This window comes from Notolepis coatsorum, assembly GCF_963971535.1.
Source record: "Notolepis coatsorum genome assembly, chromosome: 4".
In the NCBI taxonomy this organism is placed as follows: domain Eukaryota; kingdom Metazoa; phylum Chordata; class Actinopteri; order Aulopiformes; family Paralepididae; genus Notolepis; species Notolepis coatsorum.
In genome coordinates, this window is record NC_140168.1 from 63,630,564 (window position 1) to 63,658,535 (window position 27,972).

The 27,972-nt window shown below is 42.9% G+C and overlaps 1 protein-coding gene across 1 annotated transcript; it reads left to right on the plus strand.

Moving 5' to 3' along the window:
- Positions 1-1,191: 1,191 nt before the first annotated feature.
- lix1l (limb and CNS expressed 1 like) lies at positions 1,192-27,953 on the plus strand. The gene is made up of 6 exons (XM_084312561.1): positions 1,192-1,707; positions 6,905-7,068; positions 9,944-10,084; positions 16,105-16,200; positions 18,235-18,312; positions 24,819-27,953. Exons 1-6 carry the CDS (start codon positions 1,344-1,346, stop codon positions 25,068-25,070), a joined length of 1,095 nt encoding a protein of 364 aa, XP_084168687.1. The 5' UTR covers positions 1,192-1,343; the 3' UTR covers positions 25,071-27,953.
- Positions 27,954-27,972: the final 19 nt, after the last annotated feature.

The following is a 27,972-nucleotide window of genomic DNA, read 5'->3' on the forward strand; positions in this document are numbered from 1 at the left end:
GAGATTCTGCCGAGAGAAGTCTGCAGAGCGGCTCAGACGTCAGCATCTGCTACCCCCTACTACCACCACGGGAGAAGCTGCAGAGCAGCAGCACATTTTCCCCCTTGCTTGTGTACCTGTCTTGTTAGACTTGCCTATTCTGTCCTCCCTGTCCCCAGCCCGCCTTCGCGGGCCTCTGTCCCTTTCTCCCCTCTCTAGTCCTCCTAGTCCTTCCCGTCCGGTCCTCCTAGTTCCGCCCTGTTTTCCTTTAGCCTTCCCTTGCCTTCCCCTTAGCCAGCTCGCCTCTTAAAGGCACTGTACCTTTCCCTTCTTGTTATTCCAGTATTTTGTGGTTCTCCCTTAAAGGGACAGTGCCGGTTTTTCCTTCTGTTCAATAAATGCCCGTTTCTTGGCTTACTCTCATACCTGTCTTGTGTTGTGCGATTGGGGTCGGTTACAAACCATAACACAATCTTTAATACAGTCCGGGTTGTGTAGCCCCTTATCTACAGTTCCAAAAAATCTGAACTATCTCTTTACGATTTGTCATATCATATATCCAACAAGCATGTGACCTATATTTCAGAATTCTTAGATGTTGATAACAATGTACCTTTTGCAAGACTGAAGAATAAAGTATGAAGTATAAATATTATATTCTACAGTTTGCCATTGAGTAACATTTTAAGACTTATTATATATTGTGCAAAAAATTTAAATAAACACATGATTGTCATATAAGAGACATATTTCTATGTGTGGCATCACAAGGGGACATGTAGGCTAGTAGACGGGTTCTACATTGCCATTACAAATGATAATAATGTAATTTGTTTTATTTTATTATGAAATTCATATAAATAAAGCTATATCTCTTACTTTCACACCATCTTATTGTTTCTAATCGAACATTTAGAGTGAAAATGTTTGTCTGAAAACGTCTGTCATGATAATGAAACTTTTTTTAATGTTTATATTATTCTCGACTGTATTGTTTTTATTCGTTTATTTTTGTTAAATTAACTGGTATGTATGACTAAATGTTTGTTCATTATTTTCAAGATTATTTTTTTTCTTTTCTGGGAAGCTCCTATTTCCCACGTCGGAAGCTCGGACCTCGTCTGAGATTTCTCCGCCTACATCTCTGATTGACAGCCCTGCGGTCTAATCCAGAGGACGCATGGACAGCAGCGCCTCTGTTTTGAGGAAACATCGTTTAAGTCCCCTGTTTCGTCGACATACCTTTTTTTGTCCAAAGCCTACAGTACTTTTTTGTTTAGATTACTGAGTTCACTTTTACACCGCACATCGGACATCAACTAGAAGAAATCCTGCCGTGATTTCGTAAACGTGACGTCGGGACAATGGAATCTGTCTCGGATGGTATCCGTTCTCATCATCGACTACAGCCAGGGATCGGGTTTGGAGGAACAACAGGGTCAACTGGGACTCTGCCTCTGCGTTCTTCTCTCCGGCCCGGGGTTACGGTTCCAATCGCACCCATGTTGCCCCCGCCGGCCTCTTTCTGCGTGTCCTCCGGTCCACCGCCCCCGCCGCCGCCGCTGCAGTTCCACAGCCTGTACGGCACGGTGATCGGCGGCGCGGCGGGGCTCGGCGGCGGAGGGGCGGCCGCTGGACTGTGCAACCCCGGGAACCCCGCTGTTCTGAAGGAAGCCGTGGAGGCTGTGGTTCGGAGCTTTGCGAAACACACGCAGGGCTATGGGAGAGGTATACCCTTCCTTTGCACTAATATGCTGTAGAGATGTATTGTTGTCAGTAAATGCGCGTCAGGGGAGTGTGTAACAGTAACTAGGACTTGTCCTTTTTGGGTTGTGGACTGGAGTTCCGTGCTGGCGTCGTTGGCTATCAGTCAGAATTCCGAAGGATGATATTATGGGCTTGGTCACGGTCGACACGATACAATGTTGCTAATAATTGAATGCTGTTGAATTGAAAATGGGGGACCCTGATGTAAACAAGACGAAAGTCTTTCTCTGGTCTGCATCCCCTTAACAATTGTATGTATTGAGCTGTACTATACTGTACCCATTCTGCAATCTGTTAATAAAGTTTTCAATCAATCAATCTGTGCTCTACAAACAGGATGGAAAATTATTTAGAGACGTGTTACTCTTTTACTCTAGTGTTCCCATTTACCCATAAAAACACCCCTCAGGATAACGAACGCCACACAAACCCTAATTGTAGCCTATAGCCTACAGCGTAGTTATGGCTTCCAGTATTGTTTCATTTTTGTGGGGAGAAAAAAAATACTCAGATTACTGTTTGGGATTTCGAGAGTGGGGGCAGATGTTTCTTATAATGTAAGTAGAGCATTCTACATACCCCGCCCCCCTGATGACCACGAACTTCCACATTTGTCACATCACTTCTGCTGTAGTTAATTGAGCCAGACGACCCCATGTTAAAAAAGATTTTGAGCAGCACTAGAACTTTTTTTCTGGGTATTACCAGGGTACAACACAAGACAAACCAATGCAATAACACAGATTGAAAAGAGAAAGGTGCATGAATTCAAAGTATAATCTATGACCAAATGTTTATTTCAGTCCTTCATGTAATTGCCATTATTTCAGAGTTGCAGCCGCTGCTTGCACGTCACGTTTTCCCTGACATCTGACTCTAATGGAAATTGTACTAAACGACAACTATACTTACGACAACTATAACTACTGTTATTACAACTGTTACTACTACTACTAGGCGGCTACTACTGTTACCATGACGATGTCGACTACTACTATTCCTATTACTACTACTACTGCTAGTGTTGTAGTCGATTCACTAAATCTCAAGTCCGAGTCGAGTCTCGAATCCCCAGTGTTCGAGTCCCGAGTCCGAGTCACCAAAGAAGAGTCAGAGTCGAGTCCCCATTACCCTAGTCCGAGTCCAAGTCATCAAGGTTGAGTCTCTTTAGGCAAGTACTGAACATGAGGGTCTCAAATCCGCATTTAGGTGGAACACAAGTGTCTGCCCTTGTACAAAATTAAATAATGTTACGGTATTAATATAGCCATCAATATCTTATGGCAAATGATTAGGGCCTATTACAAAAAGAAAATATAATATATATTTATAAATGAACAAGTCTGAGTCCTCGTCTGCACTTTCTGAGTCCGAATGCAGTCAATGCTCGAGTCCAAGTCAGAGTCCTGGACTCGAGTACTACAACACTGACTACAACTACTACTAGTACTACACAACACTGACTACAACTACTACTAGTACTACACAACACTGACTACAACTACTACTAGTACTACCGCTACTCTTTCACAGAGGGATGAGGGTTGAGGATGAGAGCACAGGGAGCGTGTCGATACCATACATGGTACCTTATGTGCTTAATAGGTCACAGACGTACCTAACCAAGCTGTGTTGTGGACGACTTGTGTGAGTGTAAGGCTTTAAAAATCAGTATGGAATGAGACTGGGAGCCAGTGTACATTAAAATTAAAAGCCCCTTCCGTGTGTACAATCTCGGATATGAGATAACAATTTTGAGAACTAAACATTGTAATGAGAATTATCACCTTGGCTACTGGTCATTGAAAGCTATTGAGTGGTAAAATTCTAAGGTAGAATACTGAGAGAAAACATTCCAAAAAACGAAGACCTGAAATCCTTTAAAAGAACACGTATGCATTGGTCAGGGTAAGATCGCTGATCTGGGTTCACTGCTCAGGTCACATGACCATATACAGCTCACTGTGACTCTACTGATCTAGAATACACCTCACCATACATCAGACCGGCAATGTCAATCGCACAGAATCTTGATCGCCATGCCTCTATTTTGGTCACGCCACACCCCCTTTGGGAGAAAACAACTCGTGTTTGTTCATGAACTAAAACTTTAGGATAAAACACATGGACATGAATCACGTGGAAGACCATCGTTGCACAAAAATAGTCATTACCTCTTAGTTTTACGGTCACTTTGAATCATAAACATAATATTAAATGTCAAGAAAGACTTTCGTCTTGTTTACATCAGGGTCCCCCATTTTCAATTCATAAACATACACAACATACAGATATACAGATATCATGACATTTATGACATGACATACAGATATACAGTACTGTTACATTTGTGACATACACGATATGCAAATATACAGTACTGTTAACCCTTTCACTGCTGCACTACGGAAGGTTAACCCTTACTATAATCGTCGGTAGTGTGATAGTATAGGGTTAACCTTCTGTAGTGTGGCAGTGAAAGTGTTAACCTGCTGTTGTGTGGCAGTGAAAGAGTTAACCTGTGTATTGTCGCAGTGAAAGGGTTAACCGTTGGTAGTGCGGCAGTGAAAGGGTTAAACAGATCCTAACAGAAAATATATACACACAAGGGGGAGGAGACTACATTGGGAGGGGGGGGTGGGTGGGTGAAGGTAGGGGGGTGCAAGGTGCAAGCATAGGGAGGGGGGGTTTGGACATTTACGGGGGCCAGTTTCGAATTGCAGCCTCCCGTAGGTGCTCTTTGAGAGCGGTTTTGAAGGTGGGTAGGGATTCACATTTTTTTACGGCTGTGGGTAGGGCGTTCCACATTGATGTGGCATAATTGCGAAACGTGTTTAGTCCCTTGTTTGAGCCGAATCTGGGTTGTGGTTGTGGTATTCACTGACCTTTGGGAAGTATTTCGACATGTACATGGGTACCTTAGTGGTGTAGTGTATCTTGTAGACCAGGCCCATTGCAAGTTGCTGTACTCTGTCGTCTACTCTAAGCCATACTAGATTGTCAAAGTGGGCAGGGGTGAGGTGGGTTCTTGGAGTAAGGTCAAGCAGTAGTCTGACCAGTTTGTTTTGTGATGTTTGTAATCTTGTTTTTAGTGCCTTTGAGGTGCTTTGGTACCATGAGGTGCAAGCATAGTCGTAGTACCCTTGAATGAGTGCTCCTGTTAGAGTCTTCAGGGTATTCTTGTTTACCAGAGAGGAGATCCGGTACAAGAATCTTGTTCGTTGGTTGACTTTTTTGATTACATTGGATGCCATCTTGTCACAGGAAAGATTTGCCTCTAGGATGGAACCCAGGTATGTAATTTCATCTTTCCTTGTGACAATAATATTGTTACCCACTGTAACAGAGTGGTCTGAGTTTGTTATATGATCCGAAGAGAATGGACTGTTTTACCCAGGTGTAATGATAGTTTGTTATCAGCGAGCCAGGTGCAGATTCTGCCGAGTTCCGAGCTGAGGGTTTGTTCAACCTGTAACTTGTTCTTGTCAGAGGCCAGCAGGGCTGAGTCATCCGCAAACATGAACAAGTTGCAGTCACAAGCGAAGCTGATGACATGTCATTTGCATAAATTAGGAACAGTAACGGTCCTAGTATGCTTCCTTGTGGAACACCACAGCTCACTGGGGGGGGGGGGGGTAGGGTACCGTTTGCCTCTACCATCTGTTCTCTCCCCTCCAGGTAGGATGCATCCTGCTCACTGATAATCTATAAAAACCAATTGCTTTTAGCTTGTCAATCAGAATGGAGTGATTGACAGTGTCGAAAGCCTTTTGGAGGTCCAGCATGACCATGCCGCAGTATTTGCCTGCATCCACCTCTTGTTTGATGTGGTTGTTCAAATAGAGAACGCATGTGTCAGTGGAGTGGGATGTTCTGAAGCCAGATTGGAATTCGTAGATTCGATTTTTTTCCGCCAGGTACTTTTCGACCTGTTCATAGAAAATTTTTTCCATGACTTTCGAGATCGAGGTAAGAATAGAAACAGGGCGGTAGTTGCCTGGGTCTAATTTGCTGCCTTTTTTGTGCAGGGGGGGTCACTCTCGCAATTTTGAACTCTTCACAATGGTGTGAATTATCAATGGTGGCCAGTGTTGGAAAGTATAGTAAGAATAGAATAGAAATCCTTTATTTATCCAGAGGGAAATTCCATTGCTTGACTTAACATGATGCACTAACAAAACAAACTTTTAAAACAAAGTAAGAGCTCTCAGTTTTTATACAGGCCAAATACAATGGCGGTCAATAGGAACAGTATCTGTGTTTTCCCCAAAAATAGGCGCAGCTGCGGGGAAAAAAAGGAACCCGGATGTGCTGGTCTTCTGTATGGCAGACTGAGCCCTCGCAGACTGGACTGACATACTGGACTAACAAGTTAGGAAGTCAAAGAGGGTTCAAGGGTTCTGAGTAAGAAGAGCATTTGGAACAGCCTTACCCATGTCAATCAACAAAATCAGCTGTGCAGTACAACGTCAGTAACCTAAGACCCTGGATGTTGTTATAATAATAATAATACTACATTAAACTCTGTGGTAGAGAGTGGTAGTGCTGGCTGAGCCATTGTTATCCTATGGGGAGAGCGGTAGTGCTGCCTGAGCTATTGTTATCCTATGGGGAGAGCGGTAGTGCTGGCTGAGCCATTGTTATCCTATCAGGAGAGCGGTAGTGCTGGCTGAGCCATTGTTATCCTATGGGGAGAGCGGTAGTGCTGGCTGAGCCATTGTTATCCTATGGGAAGAGTGGTAGTGCGGTAGTGCTGGCTGAGCCATTGTTATCTAATGCTAGATAACATAACACTCCTTCCCAGCTCTTTGGCATTAGCAGTGCCACGAACTGCCAAAACGTACAGTTAATGTCAGCAACCAAATGTTGCGGCTAACGCTAGCTGCTGTTAATCAAAGACAACTTGTCACTAGCTAGCGTCAGCTGTAACATCTGATAGCCGACACAGCAGTGCAAATGTTACACATTACACATTATGTTACACACGTTTGCATTGAGGGGTGGATTAAGAAGACTGAATGACATCAAACCACATAATTATACAGTATATACTGTGTATATATATTTATCAAACATGACGGCAGCCATACCTATCGCAGTCCGCCACTGACATACCATGATCTCACCACAAGCCATCTTCGGTGTCTTTGTCCTCCAGTCAACGTGGTGGAAGCCTTGCAAGAGTTTTGGCAGATGAAACTGACCAGAGGCGCAGACCTGCGGAACGGGGCTCTGGTGGTCTACGAGATGGTCCCGGCCAACAACCCCCCGTACGTCTGCTACGTCAGTCTTCCTGGGGGCAGCTGCTTCGGGAGTTTCCAGGTACTGTCTATTTATTTACTTTTTTATTTGACTATTTGTAGATTCAAGATTCAAGAGGTTTAATCGCCACATACATACATACACAATACATATAGTGAAATGAAGGTGGCCATGCCCGCCTTTGATTGTGCAAAAAATTATATATTAATAGAATAAAATAGAATAGATATAATAAAATAGACATGATAAAAAGTACTAAGATAAAATACAATACAATGCTAAACTTACGAATTAAAAGGTAATGGGTCATATGTACACTACTATACAATATCCTATACAATATACATTTATACTATGTATACTAAACTATCCTAGCTATACTAACTATACACACAGAACATACAGTTGTGTTTTTTCCCCTTTAACTAAAGTGACCTTTTCTTTTGTTAGGGGTGTCACGATTTTCAATTCCGAGTCGAGAATCTATTTGAAATGAGCGTTCGATTTTGAACCTTCAAAATCACAAGCGGGTTAGAAATTCTCCCACAAGCTCACCGGTAGTAGCCTGCATTATCTGTCCACTGCTAAGTCGGAGATGATAGAGAAACAGAATTGGACAATCCTCCTGCTTCCCCTCAAGTCACCGGTGTGGTAGTATTGATCAGCGTCATGAGACTGTGGGTATATAAGCAATGCCATTGGTCGACTATTTCAGTCAAAATTCTCGTCCCTGACACTGTTTTACAAGGGCACCGTCGCTGCTTAGCACCGCCCTGGATGATTGTGATTGGTTAAAGAATACCAGAATGATAATAGGTTTAGCCAGACCTCTCTCATAGCGCTAACATAGTGTGGAGAGAGGTATGGCTACACAAGACTACCGGTGTTGCAACAACATTTTGCCTTCCCTGTGAGTTATATAAGCAACGGGACCGAGTCAAGTCCATCATTGATATCCTCTATATCTTGTATTGATATTGTGTGTCCGGGTCAAATCCAGCGAACAAAACTTGCTTTATCAACTAAAATAACTTCACGTTCACCGTTAGCAAGGCTTCTCAGCTTCTCCTTGCGTCATCAAACCACTTTGTGAACATTTCCCATGCGGGAGCTAGGGCTGGGCAATATGGCAAAAAATTATATCACGATATCGATAAAGATATCATATCACTCGATATCACTAATTATCGATATTGTTATAAGTAGTAAAAAAAATTATTTTTATTTTTTTAAACAGATGTATGTTTATTTTGCAGCAATTCTTTGTCGTTGCCGCCATCTTTAGTGTTACATCCACTCACACTCCAGTTCTCAGGCTGAAGCTGGTTTGAAAGCGAAAGTAAACGAGCTTCGCTGCTGGCTGTGGCTCCAGGGGAGTTGAATAGGTCTGGCTCTGCTAGTTTCTTTTCTATCTTTTGGCGCTTTTTTGGTGGACAAACCACCGCACATGTGCACCGTGACTCGTGACTGGAGACTAGCTCTGCTAGCACACATAGCCTACTGTGTACAGACGGTTTCAAACTGTATTTTAAATTAGAAAGCAAACTAAATAAATGGACAAGAGAAAAATATATCTCAATTTGGTCAGTATTGTCATTTGGACAAGCAAAGCCATTACTTTAAGTTGCAGGCAAGAAAGACAAGTCTGTCCACTGTCTCTGTATATATTCTTTTTCCCGATATCGATTATTAAAATATATCACGATAATTATCATTATCGTTTTATCGCCCAGCCCTACGGGAGCTAACGGCATAACAGGAAGCGGTTTTATGGGAAAAGTGGTCGTATCATGAGAATTAGGCTACCATTTGTTTCAGCAATGGTCTCATTTGTTTAGACCAAGGTATCACAACCAATCTGACAATGATATAGTTTGTTGAGAATTCCCCTTGTAGAAGCTGCTGTTACCCTAACCCTATCTCTCTCCATTGTTCAACATGCATGATTGTCGTGGCTGAGTCAGGCTTAACTAGGCTTGCCTAGTCTTGTTTTTTTGGAGTTTAGTATTGAAGATTATACTGATTTAACTCAGTATATAGCCATGCTGTTCCACAGCTCTGTCACAAATGACATACTATATGAAAACCTATTGAAAACTGAAATTAGTATCCATACTTGCCATTGTAGCTCTTATGAAACACTTGTTCAGGCATCATGAATGTGTTATAAACCAGAGCTTAAGTTAAAGGGGCATTTCCCATATTTCTAACCTGAATCCTATTGTTCTGTTGTGAGGAGGACATGTGATAAGTGGACATAAAGGTTACCAATGTGTTCCGTGTCTCGAGAGCTCAGCTGCATCGCCCCCCAACAAACTCCACCGGAGGACGTCACCCAAAGGAGAGGAGTCCTCTAGTGAACTGTAGATACTATCTCCCCAACTATTTCTTAAACTTTCCTCGAGCTAGGCCTGCTACAGTTGAAAACAGTAGGGAATAGTGTCTGCAGTTCACTAGAGGTCTGCTCCCTGGAAGGGGGGGGGGGTTGGACCTCCTCACAACAGAATAATGCCATAATGCACCTTTAAAGGAACATTTTGGGAAATTAGCTTACTGTCTTCTTACAAGAAGATAGATACCAGTTTCCTCTCTGTGCGTTCAGTAGAAAGCTATCTGACTGCATGTTAGCCTAGCTTAGCACAATGAATGGAAGCGGACAGTGCTGGTTAGCCTAGGCATTGTCCAATTAACACCTCTCCTGAAAGCTAACCGGCACTGTCCGCTTCCATTCATTGTGCTAAGCTAGGCTAACGTGCAGCCAGATAGCTTTCTACTGAACGCACAGAGAGGAAACTGGTATCTATCTTCTTGTCTCTCTCTGAGATGAGACAACATTTCCCAAAATGTTGTCGTGTTCCTTTAAGCGTTGCCCACTTTTGGATGCGTATCTGAAGTCTACGTTGAGCTAATTTCTAACTTCTTCCACTCTCGACAGTTCTGCCCGACCAAGGCAGAGGCGAGACGCAGCGCTGCCAAGATTGCTCTGATGAACTCCGTCTTTAACGAGCATCCTTCCCGTCGCATCACGGACGACTTCATCGAGAAGAGCGTATGTGAGGCACTGGCCTCCTTCAATGTGAGTCCTAGCACCTCTAGAGGATACCTCCCAGGTCTAACCTATAGGCACGTTCAAGTGAAAATGCATAACGGCATTGCTATGAATCTCCATAGTGGCAGGAAATATATGAGCCTGTTATGTAAAAATCCCTTGCATAAGAAAGTGTTGCTATGACATCCACCTTCTACACTGTACTTCACCCACACCCTCAGCATTATGTGAGTATGCGTATCTGTTGTGTACAGTATGTGCATGCATACATCCACCCACGTGCGAGTAAACAAGGTTTACTACTGTTAGATCCTGATCAAACTGGCCAGTATCATGTCTTCGTCTGTTTGGCTCTCCATCCAATTCCTCTGCGTTGTGTCATTTTAATGGTCCCGACGTCTCAGATACTGGCTGATAAGATCCTTATCCCTCCCCGTTAGTACAATCCGCCAACCATAATAATTCTCCACCTCCGTAAGAATCCGACACTTCGACAACGTGAAATACCTTACAAGGAAAAGCGTGATTTATTGCTATAAACAGAAACCTCAGCTCAGATGTTAACAGATTGTATTGTCCTTGAAGAGTCTATTTTAATGATCTTTCGGTGTGTTCAGTCTATCTAATGATCTTTCAGTCCAGTCTATTGTCCCTCTGTCTCTCAGTCCAACAGTGGTCAGGCCTGTTCGTTAGCCAAGACTATCCTCGTGGTAGCCGAAGCTAATGATGATGTGGCATTCGTGATAAGAGGAGAGAGTCTCTTGGTCCCTTCCCTCCTGTGGCATTCGTTTCTTTGGTCTGCCAGATTTTAGTCTGCCCTACACCCGGAAACACCGTTCGACTTATAGATCCTCGCCGTAGCAACGACGGCCCCCCGCCCCTCTCCTGGTTGTCATGCGACGCTCATGACAACTGCGTTTAACCTTTACACACACTTCAAAACGTTTCATTCACTGTTGCATTAAAGAGGTCACCCCTCTCCCTCGCTCTGTACCGCTCCTTATCTTTGTTCTTACAAGGAATTCAAAACAAAACACCCTCGCTGACGCGGCCTGTGCCTGTGAAACCACTGGTTCCACCACCGTCAATATCATCCCGTGATGATAATGATATTACCCTCTTAAAGCGTCTCTTTATATCAGTTTATAACCAAATATACATTGAAAAAACCACCATTTTCTCTCAATCCCCCCTTGATTCTTATCACCCCTTCAGAATCATAAATCATTATTTGGTTTTTTAATTAATTATGCCAAAAATAGCCTGTGGTTGAAGCAAACCAACCTCATCTCTCGTGCACAAGAAATTAAGACGGCCCACGGTCAACCCAGTGATCTCGCTGGCTGATGTCTGCTTGCGCCCCCCTTCGTGCACAAAGGGAACCGAAACAGACCACCAAAACCAACAACATCCAAGACTCATAACAATTAGAGCCCCTCTGTCTGCTCCCAATAATTATATCCTGTTGTTTTACTGTTCTCCCTCTTATCTACCTTCTATATATATATCCTTCTATACATATATCTTATATATGAATCCTCCATTTATATCTCATACTCCTAATCAATGAACACAGGACTTCTCGCTGTTGTCTCGTCTCTCGATCTCCTGATTGACTCTGAAAGGAAGTCCCTGTTTGTCCATGATTCACCGCCCATGCTCTGTTGTTTCAAAACGCTCTCTAAACAGCGTCTCCGCAGGAAAGCCCTCGTCTCCGCAGGAAAACCCCTCCGATGTCCGCCTCGTTCTCCCCTGGGCAACACCGCCTGCGACCGCTGGACTCCGCCCCGTCGGCCATCTCCGCCCCGTTGGTCATCTTGGTTGAGGCTCATCTCCACCGCCGTCGGCCCTCTCAAGACTCGGAAAGCAGAAACACCACGCCAGCAGTTTTTCTGTACACTCGACCCGGTGTTTTTCTATTAGTCTACCGTGGCTTTGGGCCTGCAGCTCGTTCTCTATATATTTTCCCTCTGCAAGCCCCTGCCATGGCCACGCCTTTCCAGACTGTTGGACGGTGTGAGTGTCCTACAGCCCATGGCGCTATTTGTTCTCTATTAGTCCCCCACCTTCTCAACACCCATATCTAATCCTACAGGGCTGTTCCCTGTTTGTCTTCCGGCGTGACACCAGCAGCTAAACGATACCCACTCCGCGCTCTTATCTGTTCGTCCCACGGGTGACCCCCAGCGCGCGCCAGTTCTTTCTGGTGACGTGTCTTCAAGACTCTGCCTATTTATTAGGTGTGAGAAGGCCCCACTGGAGATCGAACTCCCTCTTATTTCATAATTAAACTTATTTAATTAACCGCATCTCATCTCTCTGTGCAATTCTTATTTAACCCATTCAATAATTAAACTATTTAATTAACCCGTATATCGATATTATTATTATGATAATAACATCCAACCGAGCATCGCTCTAACATACAACAGAGCAGGTTGGTTCCCTGCCCCTAACTCACATACGTACTCGTACTATCATCTAACATACAACAGAGCTGTCCGTTGCTCTATACCCTACGGGGCTGTCTACCGTCGCCCTGGAGCTGTCACGTCGCTCTATACCCTACGGGGCTGTCTACCGTCGCCCTGGAGCTGTCCCGTCGCTCTATACCCTACAGGGCTGTCTACCGTCGCCCTGGAACTGTCACGTCGCTCTATATACCCTACGGGGCTGTTTCCGTCGCCCTGGAGCTGTCACGTCGCTCTATACCCTACGGGGCTGTCTACCGTCGCCCTGGAGCTGTCACGTCGCTCTATACCCTACAGGGCTGTCTACCGTCGCCCTGGAGCTGTCACGTCGCTCTATACCACACTTTGAGTTCCTTTACAAAGTTCTCACATACACCACCGTGTATACACACAAGCAGTTGGTAATTTTGAAAAAATTTAACTCCTTAATTAACTTAAACTCTAAATATTCCCCTATGGGTAATGGAAACTCCCCAGCACTACCCCCCCCTCCGCAATTAAACTCCTTAATTAAATTAAACTCTAAATATTCCCCTATGGGTAATGGAAACTCCCCAGCACTACCCCCCCCTCCGCCACTAGGTGGCGACCTACTCCTCCTCTATGGTGTTTTAGTTGACGTGTCACTTCCTGGTTCTTTATCTGTTGTTAACTCCTCGTGGCTCCTTTGCGGCCATCTTGACTCGGTGCAAATGGCTACTCTCTCAAACAAATGGCCGCTGCCCTTCCTTCCAAGGCCTAAAAACACTGCTGTTTTCCTCTGTTTCCTATCAGGGGACGCTTCTCCCGGACTAAACTCTTGCTTATCGGACATAATACACAGTTTAAGGTAAATTCCCGACCGACTTTCCTCCCGTCAAAACAAATTCCGGCCGTCTTGAGACCACAGCGACCAGTTTAAGGTGGGCCGTCTCAGGCGACAGTCTTGTCATAACAATCCCGCCATAACAGATTTCAGTCTGGTTCAGCACCCCCCCCCCCCCTCTCCTCATCTCTCTCATTATGGCTCCTTCTGCCCTATTTTGCTTTCTTTCGTCATCTATGACTGTTTTGGTTCCCTTTCAGATAACACCTTCGATTTTCAAAACAAAACTGTGCCGCTCTGCTCTGTCCCAAAACACACTATGGAGCTGGCATTCTCTCTGTGTCAAACTAATTACGTTTACGGATATACTATTGTTCGTTTTCTTATTGGCTTGTGAAGTTGTTGAGACTCACTTTATCTTTTCACCGTCAGTTGTTCTGGTCCATGGCGCTGTTTATCTCTCCGGCCTTGCTCGGCTCGCTCGCTGGGTCCATGGCGCTGGCCTTGCTCGCTCGCTGGCTTGGCTCGCGTCCATGGCTACCCCTTCACGCCTCGGCACTGCACACAGTCTCTTCCTTTCAAGCAACTTCAAAGCAAGCAATAATCCGGGTCCAAACGGCATCAACTGTTAGATCCTGATTAAACTGGCCAGTATCACGTCTTTGTCTGTTTGGCTCTCCATCCAATTCCTCTGCATTGTGTCATTTTAATGGTCCCGACGTCTCAGATACTGGCTGATAAGATCCTTATCCCTCCCCGTTAGTACAATCCGCCAACCATAATAATTCTCCACCTCCGTAAGAATCCGACACTTCGACAACGTGAAATACCTTACAAGAAAAAACGTGATTTATTGCTATAAACAGAAACCTCAGCTCAGATGTTAACAGATTGTATTGTCCTTGAAGAGTCTATTTTAATTATCTTTCGGTGTGTTCAGTCTATCTAATGATCTTTCAGTCCAGTCTATTGTCCCTCTGTCTCTCAGTCCAACAGTGGTCAGGCCTGTTCGTTAGCCAAGACCATCCTCGTGGTAGCCGAAGCTAATGATGATGTGGCATTCTCCCCCCCCCCCCCCTCTGTGATAAGAGGAGAGAGTCTCTTGGTCCCTTCCCTCCTGTGGGATTTGTTTCTTTGGTCTGCCAGATTTTAGTCTGCCCTACACCCGGAAACACCGTTCGACTTATAGATCCTCGCCGTAGCAACGACGGCCCCCCGCCCCTCTCCTGGTTGTCATGCGACGCTCATGACAACTGCGTTTAACCTTTACACACACTTCAAAACGTTTCATTCACTGTTGCATTAAAGAGGTCACCCCTCTCCCTCGCTCTGTACCGCTCCTTATCTTTGTTCTTACAAGGAATTCAAAACAAAACACCCTCGCTGACGCGGCCTGTGCCTGTGAAACCACTGGTTCCACCACCGTCAATATCATCCCGTGATGATAATGATATTACCCTCTTAACACTATGGGTGCCATGGGTTAAATTCATTATATACCATAGGTTGCCGGCTCTATTTGTCTATGGAGAAGTACCCCTTCTTTGCATGGCTATAACTTTTAAATTCTATTGCTACATTGCCATTATTAGGGCCCATTCAAAGTCCTATATGTATTGTTCATTGTGTAGCAACGTTAAACTTTTTCATTCACATATTCATAGTAAAGTATGGTCTAATGTATAAGTATGTTTTCATCTCTTTCTGCAGCTTTTTCCAGAACGTGATCTATAGCCCCAAATGCATTATATTGATGATGAAATACAGTTTGATGGCAATCGGGGCGATATAAAAAATTTCAATTGGACGTACTTCTAGAATGATCTACGTATGATCTGATGATGACCGGATGGGCGGGGGATCGTTTATAATTCCGTGGGCAGCGTTATATCATTCATCTAGTGTGTATGTTCATCATAACAGTTTATATGGAATACGTTAGAAAATAACGCTGGATCTTACCGGATCTTCCTCGCGCCGTTGGACGATCAGCGTGGTGTAGACCGTTTTCGATTATGGGATGTTTATCCTGATGAACCATTTCCAGCTTGTATAATACTATATACGTCCAAATCATGTTGTTTATCGAGTTATTGGCAATGGATCGCTATTATATTGTGACGAGCCAGAGTCCCGGGACATGTACCGAGTGCCCGGAAGTAATATGGCCGACCAGCACAACCTCCACAGCACTTCCTGTTTGGCGATTGCGCTGATCGGCCACCAGATGGCACTCCTGAACCGCCAGAGAGCTCAGTGGGTCCTCCTGGTGGATCTCAGGCCAGCGGAGGGGAAATATGAATCCGTTCACAGATTTTTGAAATATTGATATTAAAGACGCTGTACAGCGTCCTTCGGCAACTTGAGCATGGCCGGGAATGACGCTGTAAAGCGTTTCCCGGCAGTCAAAGTGTTAAAGCGTCTCTTTATATCAGTTTATAACCAAATATACATTGAAAAAACCACCATTTTCTCTCACTACCATAATATCATACTGGAACATCTTTTAAACAAAGATGAACTAATTGATTAAAAATGCCATGATTGTTTGTCATTTTTATTTTACTTTGCTGTCATCAAGGCGTCCAGCTAATGGGGATCCTTTAAACAAATATACAAATTAGTGCTGCAGTAAACACTTCTGTTGTTGAGAAAAGGGACACCCGAACGAACCCACGTTGGTTGTAGAAGGGATGTAGAAACGTGACCGCGATAGCGGCTTCTTGAACCCTGTGTTGTCGACGATAACATCTTGTTGTTGTACTTCACAGGGGAACAGGGAAGAGGCGGACAACCCCAGCACAGGAATTGGGGCCTTTCGCTTCATGCTCGAGTCAAACAAAGGGAAATCCATGCTGGAGTTTCAGGTACATGAAATAGATCCAACCTGTGACCTTCTATTCATGTTACAAGACGATCTATCTAGCCACCTGGCCACCCTGGTATCCCCCCCTGGATACATGCCCGGGGGGCTCTAAAATAACACCTACTGACTTCCCTGGTGGAATGCCTGCATCATGTATGTGTGTTTCTCTGAGGAATATGCAAAAAGACAATATATTACACTGTATGGTGTGCTAGAAATGATGTGGCAATGTTATGTGTGCATGCATGCAAGAATCAGTCAAGACCATGACCTCTAGAGGGAGTGCCAGCCTTTGCAAAATAGACTGACCATGGTCATACAAGGTCATGAAAACAACTCTAGTGAATGTTGTGACATAAACTGAAACTGATTCATTATGATGTACAGATTTATTGAAATGGAATTGTATATATATATTCTGTAACCACCTGTCTCCATAGATACTGAAAACTATTACTAACATGTTTGGAAATAGGAAACATTGGTAATTGGGCATAATCAATGCTGATTTGGATTGTATCAATTGAACCAATTAATCACTCTTGCCCTTCTATGCCTTCAGTTCACAGCATTATCCAGAACCACATGGTTTTGGTTCAGTATTGACCAAGTTCATCCATTGCTAGTTTACAGATTAAAAAAATAAGGCCAGAGTTCATGTGATAATCAGACTCACCAACGTCTCGAGAGCTCAGCCGCATTGCCCCCCCCCCCCCCAGTAACTTCGCCAGAAGACGTCAACTGGCAGGGAGCAGACCTTTAATAAACTACAGACACTATTTCCTCAGCTATTTCAACTGTAGTAGGCCCAACTCGAGGAGAGTTGAATAAATAGTTGAGGAAATTGTTTGCAGTTCACTCAACATCTGCTCTCCACTGGGGTTTCTCAGAGTGGAGTGGGGGGGGGGGGGAAGCGGCCGAGCTCTGGAGATACGGAACACGTTGGTTTATGTCCTCCTCACATGTCCTCCTCTCACATGTCCTCTTCACATGTCCTCCTCACATGTCCTCTTCACATGTCCTCCTCACATGTCCTCTTCACATGTCCTCCTCACATGTCCTCTTCACATGTCCTCCTCACATATCATCCTCACATGTCCTCCTCACACGTCCTCTTCACATGTCCTCCTCACATGTCCTCCTCACATGTCCTCCTCACATGTCCTCCTCACATGTCCTCTTCACATGTCCTCCTCACATGTCCTCCTCACATGTCCTCTTCACATGTCCTCTTCACATGTCCTCCTCACATGTCCTCCTCACATGTCCTCTTCACATGTCCTCTTCACATGTCCTCCTCACATGTCCTCCTCACATGTCCTCCTCACATGTCCTCTTCACATGTCCTCCTCACATGTCCTCCTCACATGTCCTCTTCACATGTCCTCCTCACATGTCCTCTTCACATGTCCTCTTCACATGTCCTCCTCACATGTCCTCCTTACATGTCCTCTTCACATGTCCTCCTCACATGTCCTCTTCACATGTCCTCCTCACATGTCCTCCTCACATGTCCTCCTCACATGTCCTCTTCACATGTCCTCCTCACATGTCCTCTTCACATGTCCTCCTCACATGTCCTCCTCACATGTCCTCCTCACATGTCCTCCTCACATGTCCTCCTCACACGTCCTCTTCACATGTCCTCCTCACACGTCCTCCTCACATGTCCTCCTCACATGTCCTCCTCACATGTCCTCCTCACATGTCCTCTTCACATGTCCTCTTCACATGTCCTCCTCACATGTCCTTCTCACATGTCCTCTTCACATGTCCTCTTCACATGTCCTCCTCACATGTCCTCCTCACATGTCCTCACATGTCCTCCTCACATGTCCTCCTCACATGTCCTCTTCACATGTCCTCTTCACATGTCCTCCTCACATGTCCTCCTCACATGTCCTCCTCACAACAGAACGATAGGATTCAGGTTAGAAATAGTGGAAATGCCCCTTTATAACATGCATGGTGTACGAGACGTACGTCTAGAAGGCTCTCTCTTGTTCTGGCCTGCTCAGCTGTGTTTCTCCTTCAGGAACTAATGACCGTCTTCCAGCTCCTACATTGGAATGGAAGCCTCAAGGCCATGAGAGAGAGACAATGTTCCCGACAGGTAGGAAACCAAACAGGAAATCCTTCCATTCTCTATGACCAGAGGGTCGCCGGCCGGTGTTGAAACCGCGGTTGCCTCGCTTCTTCGGCTCAGGGAACTTGGCCACCGCTAAACCTTTGTAACATTGATAACAACCATTCATGTACTAGCATCACTACACACCTTTTTATTTTCTTTATTGGAAGCATTATGCAGGTACAAAAATATCAAAGTGCAAATGAAAGAAATCTTAAATTTTCCTATCCACAATTTTTATTCCTTTACCCCATCCCATCTCACCCAAGGAGACCGACAACAAACGTATACGTTTAACAATACAGAATACACATACATAAAAATAGATAAACATAATAGATGTGACAGAAAAACAACAATAATAATTTAAATAATAACAGATTTTTCTTTTTTATAAATGAATAAAATAAAAGGGGGAAAAGGGAGACTCAAACACAAACACACACACACACACAATAGCAAATGGAAAATGTTTTAACACTAAACTAAGTAATGAATATAGTCTTTGCATTTCTACAAATAGACAAAAAATATGAACTTACTTCCTGAGCTCTGCAGCCTCACTGGAAAGTTGCATCTCTCTCCAGTTACATAGGTAGTGATAGCGACTTGTTCTGTGTTCATGAACTCAAGTTTAATCTCATCTTAAACTCGATTGTGTGCGAGTTTCACTGAAGTGCTGTCTCGGTGGGATTGCATATCTCGGCTCCAGACTATGCAGTAGCTCACGGAAATTGTCGTTCTCGACAACACTGTAAGGTCTCATGTCTTTGCAAGTGAAATATGAAATGCCAGCTGTGATACTCATCGCTCCTTTAGAATTGTGGTTCGGTTTTTGTGGGGGAAAAGCTGGTCAAAAGAGCTGGTGAGCAGGCTTCTGACACCTTAACGCTAGCACAGGGATGTTTCCAAAATATTTCCACACTGCTGATTTATTCCCAAGAGGGGAATAAATATCCTCATGGTCTTTTTCTTGGCTGCTTGCTGTTATCTGCCTGGCACCGCTAGGTAGCACTAGCTAGCACTGTTCAAATGTTTAGGAAGTAAGTGCACTTGGACGTTAACACTTTGAATGCCGACGACGAGAATTGTCGTCTTATCATGCCCCCCGTTGAGTGCCGACGACGCGATTTGTCGTTTGATTTTTTTATTAGCGATCTGAATTCATATTTCATCAACCGAGTCTCCCGTTGGTACAGCAGCCCCTCCAGGAGCTCAGATGGGAAAAAACCGCCCCCTATCGTCTATCCCTGTGTAACTGCAGGTCAGTTGATTATACTGAGAGATCCCTGTGGGATCTGTAGAGGTGGAGCCAACTGGCTCCATTATGCTGGCGAGCTGTCTGATGATGAGGGATCTGATCGCGAGACGGAAAGCAGCCTGGAATATATATTTACAGCAGCCAATAATCAATCAATAAACGTAATCGATATTTGGAATGGCGATCAGGAATTGGAATAATCTTTTTGGAGAACATCTGATCTAAGGTAAGGAGTCTATGTTACCAGTCTTGGGGTAATCGGAGCTGTATTCACTGAGATAACAGCGTGTCCTGTATGTGTGTGTGTGATCTTGAGGAAACGAGAGAATAGATTTTTCAGCCCGCCTCTATAGCGTGCATAAGTACACATATACTATCGATAATCTAGTGTTTATTTGAAAACTATTCATAAATAGGCCGACAAATGACAACGTGTCTAGTGTATTCGAGAATATTCCAATAAATGCCGTTTATGGGGGAATATTTCAATTTTCCGAAAATGTTCTGTTTGAGAATCACTGGTTTACAGAAAGTGATGCGTTCTATGTCACCAGCAGCAACAGCAGGTTGGGAATTAATAGACTGTGTTTAGCATGAATTTTCAAGATGGAAAGCAAGTCGATTTACAATTTAGTGCAAAAACTGCAACAGAAATGACTGCTTATCACCAGTAGATGTCGGCAAATCAAACAAAAATGTGGATCTTACTGATTACTGCTTTAAGTCTATACTATACAACTTTTTGCCACTATTTCTTTTTTTCTTTTTCTTTTTTTCTTTAACCAGGGTAATCACATTGAGATTTCCTTCTCGTGGACCCTGGTTAAGAAGGCAGCATACAGACAATTATCATATATAAAACAACATTAAAACAAACACAAATTATATAGTAAAAGCACACAAATACTAAAAAGTTGAGAAAACGTCACATTTCAATGAAAAATACTAAATTAATTGGAAAACAACGCTAGTAAGTAAACAACATTTTCCCATTATTGAAGCACATCTTCGTGCTTTGAATTGATTGATCGATACTTCTCCCTTAAAATCTAACAAGCAAACATTGTTGTCAATCAAAGGGAAACGAGTGTTCGTAACCACCGGTATACATTTATATTGCCTGGATTCATCTAAATGCGTGTGATTAATATTGAGATGAACTGATTAAATGAAATGATGAAAGAAATTAATTTATTAAAATGAAAGGGGTACCACTCCATGTCAGGCCTAGAGAGTAAGTATATTTCTTGTGATACACTTTGAATCAACATTTATCAGTCTTTCTGAAAGTCATTATTTTAAGGCTATGGTCATGTGAGCATGAAGGTATTCAAAACAGAGCTTTTTTCTAAAACAAGTTGAATGACTGACTACTACATAACATAATACACAAACAAATAACATAAAAGTCGACAGGGTTGCACACAGAATTATGATTAATTGGTGTTATGATGCTTTTCTTGAATGTGGATGATAATAATATTATAACAACCAGGGGGCGTTGACTGTAGTTCAACACCGATGTTTATTAGTCATCAGACCACTAATACAATTAGAATAAGTGATAGGAAAGGATAGAAGAGAGTAAGAGAAGAGAGGAGAAGTGAGCTAAAGTTCATTTGTTAGGTGGTATATGGGACAAGACAAACAAAGTATCAGTTTCATCTCCACATATGGTATAACTTAGGATGCTTCTCTCCCAGAATCTCTCTCCCAGAATCTTTCATCTCGTGATTTACACGAACTACAACCTACGTTGCTACAACAATAACATAGACTGGTATGTGACCTAGAGCTGCCGCGGTATTGATCTTTTCCTTACCGCACAAATTAGTGAAGCCATTCAAACCGTCGCGGTAACCGCCATAAACAAACACTAATAAAATCCTACCCCCACATACCTTTTAATCCCTGGAGAAGCTGTTTTTAAAGACCACACCAATGTTGTTAGGAGATCTCTCCGTCCACATCATCAGTGCAGAAACGCACATATGAACTGACCTGAGGGCAGGCTGCAGGGATCTCTGCATGTCATGCCCTGGATGATTCATGGGTGATTTGTGGGTGATTCGTGGGTGATTCATGGGTGATTCATGGGTCGGCTATATGTTTCCATCAGAATAGTTGGAATGGTCAAACAATATAATGAGAAAGTTCCTTAGTTAACCCTTTCACTACCACACTACAGACGGTTAACCCTTTGTCATGTGGCAGTGAAAGGGTTAACCTTCTGTATTGTCGCAGTGAAAGGGTTAACCCTTTGGTAGTGTGGTAGTCAAAGGGTTAATAAAAACCTCTGTACAATTTGGTACCAAACACCACACACAGTATAATTTAATTTAATCTCAAGTCAGTTATTAAACATAGTGATAATAATGAGATGTAAAGCCCATAATAACAAGGTAACATCAATGGTGGTCACAGACACAAACACATAAAAGCAATATAAGCAATATACAGTAATGCTCTTTCATAAGACCTTTCTGGGCTTTCAGTCTCTAAGCCTTGTGCTGTCTTTGGGGAGATATTAGTTGCTTTGATCTGTCCATGGTTAGGGTTAGAGTTGGTCTGTCCATGGTTAGGGTTAGAGTTGGTGTGACCAGGGTTAGGGTTAAGGTTGGCCTGACATTAACATTACATTTAGTAATTTAGCTGACACTTTTATGCAAAGCGACAAACAAGTTCTGTACAACAGGTCAGCAGGAAGGGTAGCCCCTTTCTTGACTGTGATGCACGCCAACAAGGTTTGGCCGAGTGAATCCACAGTCCCTTGCTCCCCCATAGGAAACTGGTCCGACCCGACGCGAAACGTTCGTTATACAAGTATCGCAGAGAAATGTCAAAGGTACTCACAGTTGCATGAGGGTCTTGGTCTTGGACAGAGAAACGCAATGGTTTGAAAGCTTGGCGTTGCTAATAAACATTTTAAATCATTTTTATAAACGTGTAAACATCACAGAGACGGCAGTGCGGCTCTGCAGATATACCCTACTCTTACAACTTTTTCAGTTGTATGGAATATGTGTTAGTGTAGTGTAGTTGATGCAATGCTATTAGCTTACTCACAGAGTCCTGTGGTTGGAGTTCTGGCCCGCTGCCTGGTTCCAAGCGAGCTGGGAAGCGCCAAACAGACGAACAACAGGGTCAGGAATAGGGCTGTCCCCTGTATAATATTCATGCCTCATGTAATATTCGCACCTTTCTGTTTAACTACCCGCACACGGGGTCCTGATGGCCAGTTGGCTGCTAGCCTAGGATAGAGTCACACTCATGTTGCTGACGTTGCAATAAAGAAGCTAACGTACTCTCCTTGTCCTGAATGATTATTATCTAAAGCATAAATACGACACCCTGATTAGGGCTGTCCCCTGAAAGTCAAATCATCTGTCAGAAACACCTCAGTCGACTGAGATTCTTCAAGGGTTTATTTAACCTTTATTAAGAGGGGTGGGGTGGGGGGTTAGGGGATTGATAAACTGTTGTGTTAACTGGATAGAAGTGTAACATAGAGACTACAGTACCCATAATGCAATGTAGGGGACTTCCGGGTAACTCAGTAAACTCAACTCTTGTTGTCATTCACCTGACTCCATGGCGTCCCGTCTCCTTCATTATAGGTGTCAGATAGTGAAAAATAACTAAAGATCTCTGTGCTCTACTCTGCTATACGCTGCAGATGTTTTTCTCGGTGAGTAGACACTTAGTGGCTTAGTGAGCAGCTTAGTGGCTAAAATAAGTGCATAAAACAGCAATGAACAATGCATGCTCTCGAAGCCAGAGAAAGCCAGTGAGCCTGCTTGAGTTTGTGAGTTGCTAGGCAACGAGGCCTCTGGCCAGATACACACACAATGGAGAGAAGAGGAAGAGAAGAGAAACAACGGAGAGGCATGAAACATTTTCCTGAATGTATTGCATGTTCAAGTTCAAGTTCTTTATTTGTCAGATACACAACAATACAGGGGCATTGCAGGTAATGAAATTCTTGTGTTTCGAGCTCAAACTCAACAGTGCACAATTAAGAAACAACAACGAATAAAAGAATGGTAACCATAAGTAGTAGTAGTAGTAGTAGTAGTAGTAGTAGTAGTAGTAGTAGTAGTAGTAGTAGTAGTAGTAGTAGTAGTAGTAGTAGTAGTAGTAGTAAGGGCCATAAGGATAGTTCACATTGCAGGTTATCGTGATCACACTAACATATTATTTTTGGAGTCAAAGACATTGAAGCTAAATGATCTTGTGGAATTTAAAACAGCACAATTAATGTATAAAGCAAAAAGTCATGCACTTCCAAGAAACATTCAAGAATTGTTCTTTGATAGGGAGGGGTGTTATAATCTGAGGGGAGAACACAATTTAAAAGTGGTAAATGTACGCACTACCATGAGAAGACACTGCATCTCGATATGTGGAGTGAAACTGTGGAACAGTCTAAATGTGGTGCTAAAGCAATGTCCAGACATGAGACAATTCAAACTGATGTATAAGGAAATTATGTTCACAAGGTACAGGGATGAGGAAGGGACTTGATATTCACGGGTGTTTAAATTTTTATTTTATTTATTTCATGTTTTACATATAGTTTTTGTTTTGCATATATATATATATATATATATTTTTTTTTTCTTTTTTTTTTTTATGTTTTAAAATAGTACACTCATTTGAGTAGTGGAAAAGGGGTAGAATTAAATAAGTGTATACAAGTTCTTCCTACTCCTTTTCGAACATGTAGATTGAGTTGTGTTTTGCTTTTGTTATTATTTGTTTGTATTCATTGCATGTTCGAAATAAAGATTTCAAATAAAATAAAATCAAGATCAAATAAAATATTAAATAAGTAAGATAATAGTCAATTATTTCCAGAAAGTGTCTTGCGTATGGTGTATGTGCAATGCATGTTAAGGTGCAGTGCAGGGTGTGTTTATGTGTGTCCAATAACAATAACTAATAGTAGTACGATCAAAATGAGGTAAGATCAAATAAAAGTGTAAATTTTTACAGAAAGTGTTCTGATTGCTATATGAAAAAAAAGAAGAAATAGTCAAATTGTCATATTGAAGCTTCAGTCACCAAAAACTAAAAACGAAAATCTGTCTAACGCTACACCTATGTCAACTAACCAGACCTACTCTGCAAAACTCCAGGGGACCCGCATTGGCCCCACATAACCGGGGTTTAAGAAACGCCGCATCACACCACCATTTGATTCACGGAAGCTTTTCGTCTTTCCTCTCAGGAGGTGCTGGCTCATTATTCCCACCGGGCTTTGGACGACGACATGCGCACGCAAATGGCCGCCGACTGGGTGAACAGGGAGCAGGGCGTGGCGGGCACCATGTCCCAGGAGCTGGCTTCCACGGAGCGGGAGCTGGAGGACGCCCGGCTGGCCGGCAGAGAGCTGCGCTTCCACAAGGAGAAGAAGGACATCCTGATGTTGGCCGTGGGCCAGCTGAACGCCGCCAACGCCGCCACACTCCCCTCACACTAAATCCACTGGGTTTTTCTCCGCGGAGAAATGCCTTCCCACTTGGATTCCTGTGGTACCAGTATTTTATATAACGGATAACGGTGATCTCTGTCTCAGCTTTTAGGTTTTTGTATCTTGCCACGCTGTGAGGACACGCAGACACTCGAGCCCAAAGGAACGGGATTCAGAGCCAATCAGGTCTCGATGTTGTTACCAAATGAACCGGGATGTTGGAGAGCGGAGACCTCGATTTGAACATTAACCAACAGAAATAACGGTAAAATGAAGAGAGAAGCATTGTTAAAGGACCAATAGTCATTATGTATTCTATGTACCCTTTTAATGCCCCCCCCCCCCTCCACAACTGGAGGATGAAATGTACTTGTTTTATCCGGGGTACTGAATATTTGGAAGACGGATATAAAAAACGCCAATTCGCATTTTGCGCATTATAGTACAAGACGTCCAGGGAAGATGGAGAACCACATTTCTACTTTATGTGGTTTTATAACTCGTGTTAATCTCATGTTAATCCTCCTCATCGATGACATTCATAACCTACGTAGTCTGGAGGAGAATCTGTGTTTATTCAGCCAGTAATAATGAAAAGACTTGAGAGTCGAACAGCCCCGCTAGAGACAGTGCGGGGCTCTAAGTGGTTAGTTAGTGCTATACCTCCTTGTGCCTAGATAATCACGGGACAATATCGTTTTGTTTTGAAAATGACCTATAAATGTTGCGCGGGCACATTAGATGACCCGGGGGTTTGTGCATTTTATGGAACCTACGTTATTTCAGACCGCGTTTGCTCAAAGTAAAGAGACAAAACCTGCCTTTCATTAACGAATGTACTACTGGACGTACAGCAGTATGATCCATCAAAGCCAAACACTTGTTTTTAAGGTATGGATCACTCTCTTTATCCATAGTGAATCATCTATATTTTGTGTCTTATAATCTTTATATGAAGTATTGAGAAAATGTTTTGAGCCTTCCAGACACAGTGGCGTGCACAGGAAGGGGCTACCACCACTGCCTTTAATTTTCTACCCCCTCCAGTCAGCTCAAGTGCCCCTCTGGTCAGCTCAAGTGCCCCTCTGGTGAGCTCCAGTATCCCTCTGGTCAGCTCAAGGGGCCCCAGGCCTTCAAGGCTCCAGACAACCAAAGGCCCAAAGAGCCCCAAGGTTCTAATTGCATAATTCACTAATTTCAATTGTAATTATGCAAGCATAATTTTAATTGAAAGGGCCCCAAGCATACTATTTAAAGTACAGGGGGCCCAATTTGGTCAGACATCCTTTTACCAAAAGGCCCTTGAAATGAGGATCACAGCGCTGTTTTTTTCTTTTTTATCATTATCCCCTTGTGGTATAATTCGGCCATGGCATGCATACCTCCACAAACCAAGGTGGAGCCCCATGTCGGTGCCCCTCTTTACATTTTCGGCCCTGGGGCCTTACAGAATCTGTGCACGCCACTGCAAACACTACCATATGTTTGGTGAACACGAGAGTAGCAGAATGTATATTTACGATACATAACAATGGGGCCTTCAAATCCATGTTGCGCTATAATATATTGAGATACTCTAAAGAACAAGGAGCTGGTTTCCAGTGAAATTGAACAGGCTCTTGACAAATGATGGTTGATGTTGATTTACTGAAGTGCAGGTGGGGATCTGAATGGAAACAGCCTGGGGAGGGAGAAGGCAGGCTTGACCGTCTGTAACGCCTCTTTATATTAAGATTGTCATTTAATGCAATATTGCACTCTAGGAAAAGGCATTTTGAAGTCATTGTTTCAAGAACAACTTTTATCATATAACTTGTACCAGTGTTACGTACAAAAGAAAAAAAAGTAATGTTACAGATTACATATTTGCTTTCATGCGAGGTTACATTATGTGACATTACAGCTGCATTTATAAGTTACATTATATTACTTTTCATGGAGAGCGCTGACGTATGTTACTTATGAGTCTTCATCTATGTGTTATATTATTATATTATTATTATATTACTTGTGATGTGTTTTTTTTTCACATTTAAACTATTCTAGTCGGTGAGGAAGTGTTACTGATTTGCAAATGTTTCACTTAACGGTTTGCTCCCTACACAATCAACTCAAGAGAGGTCATTCATGAGTGGAAGTTCATACGGGGTAACATCACGACCACCGTCTCTTTGAGTTTGGCTTTGGGGCTTTAGGTTTGATTGGCATCACAGCTTTTAACACTAGAACAGCTGGACCGGTCAAATAACTTTTTCTTTTTTTTTTTATTATTTTAGAATTTCAATAATTTGGAACAAAAATAACAAGACCCTCCCTCCCTCCTGGACTTTTCCTAAAATACCGGCCCAGCTGTTCTAGTGTTAAAATATGTGTGAACCCATAGCCTACTGCCCACCCCACCCACCCATGTTGTTATCACCTCTGGACATTGTTGCTTTTGTTTCTATCTCTGGTGCTTGATGGTGGTAATCTGGCATCATTTGTTTAATTGTTTATTTTTATTTGTATCCAGTAACTTTTTACACATTGTGAATTACCACATGCTTTAAAGCCGTTATCTTCACAACTCGTCATAACCATCATTGATATCTTGATTTTCTCACCATTATATTTCTATTTTATACAATATTAAGCGTATACAATGTTTTTGTTACTGTCCAATTACTACAAACATCTTTGGTTTTCAACGTTGCATGATTCATTACTCACAATTTGTTTTCTATTATATAGACTTTAAACAGTGTTATTTTATAAAAAAAAAATACATTTTGTTTCATAAAGACCCCTATTGTCTGTATTTTCTACGACCAATTTGAAGCTGTTTTTTTTGTATTCCATGTTTATACTTTAAGTAAATTTATATACTATAATAAAGCAGCAAATACCACTTTTTATTGAGTCTTAATTTTAT

What these genes read in the sequence shown, in the direction of transcription:
- lix1l (XM_084312561.1), top strand. Translation starts at nt 1,344, where the DNA reads ATGGAATCTGTCTCGGATGGTATCCGTTCTCATCATCGACTACAGCCA. An exon ending in AATCCATGCTGGAGTTTCAG is followed by an intron (nt 16,201 to 18,234) that starts GTACATGAAATA and finishes TTTCTCCTTCAG; the next exon opens with GAACTAATGACCGTCTTCCA. An exon ending in AGAGACAATGTTCCCGACAG is followed by an intron (nt 18,313 to 24,818) that starts GTAGGAAACCAA and finishes CTTTCCTCTCAG; the next exon opens with GAGGTGCTGGCTCATTATTC.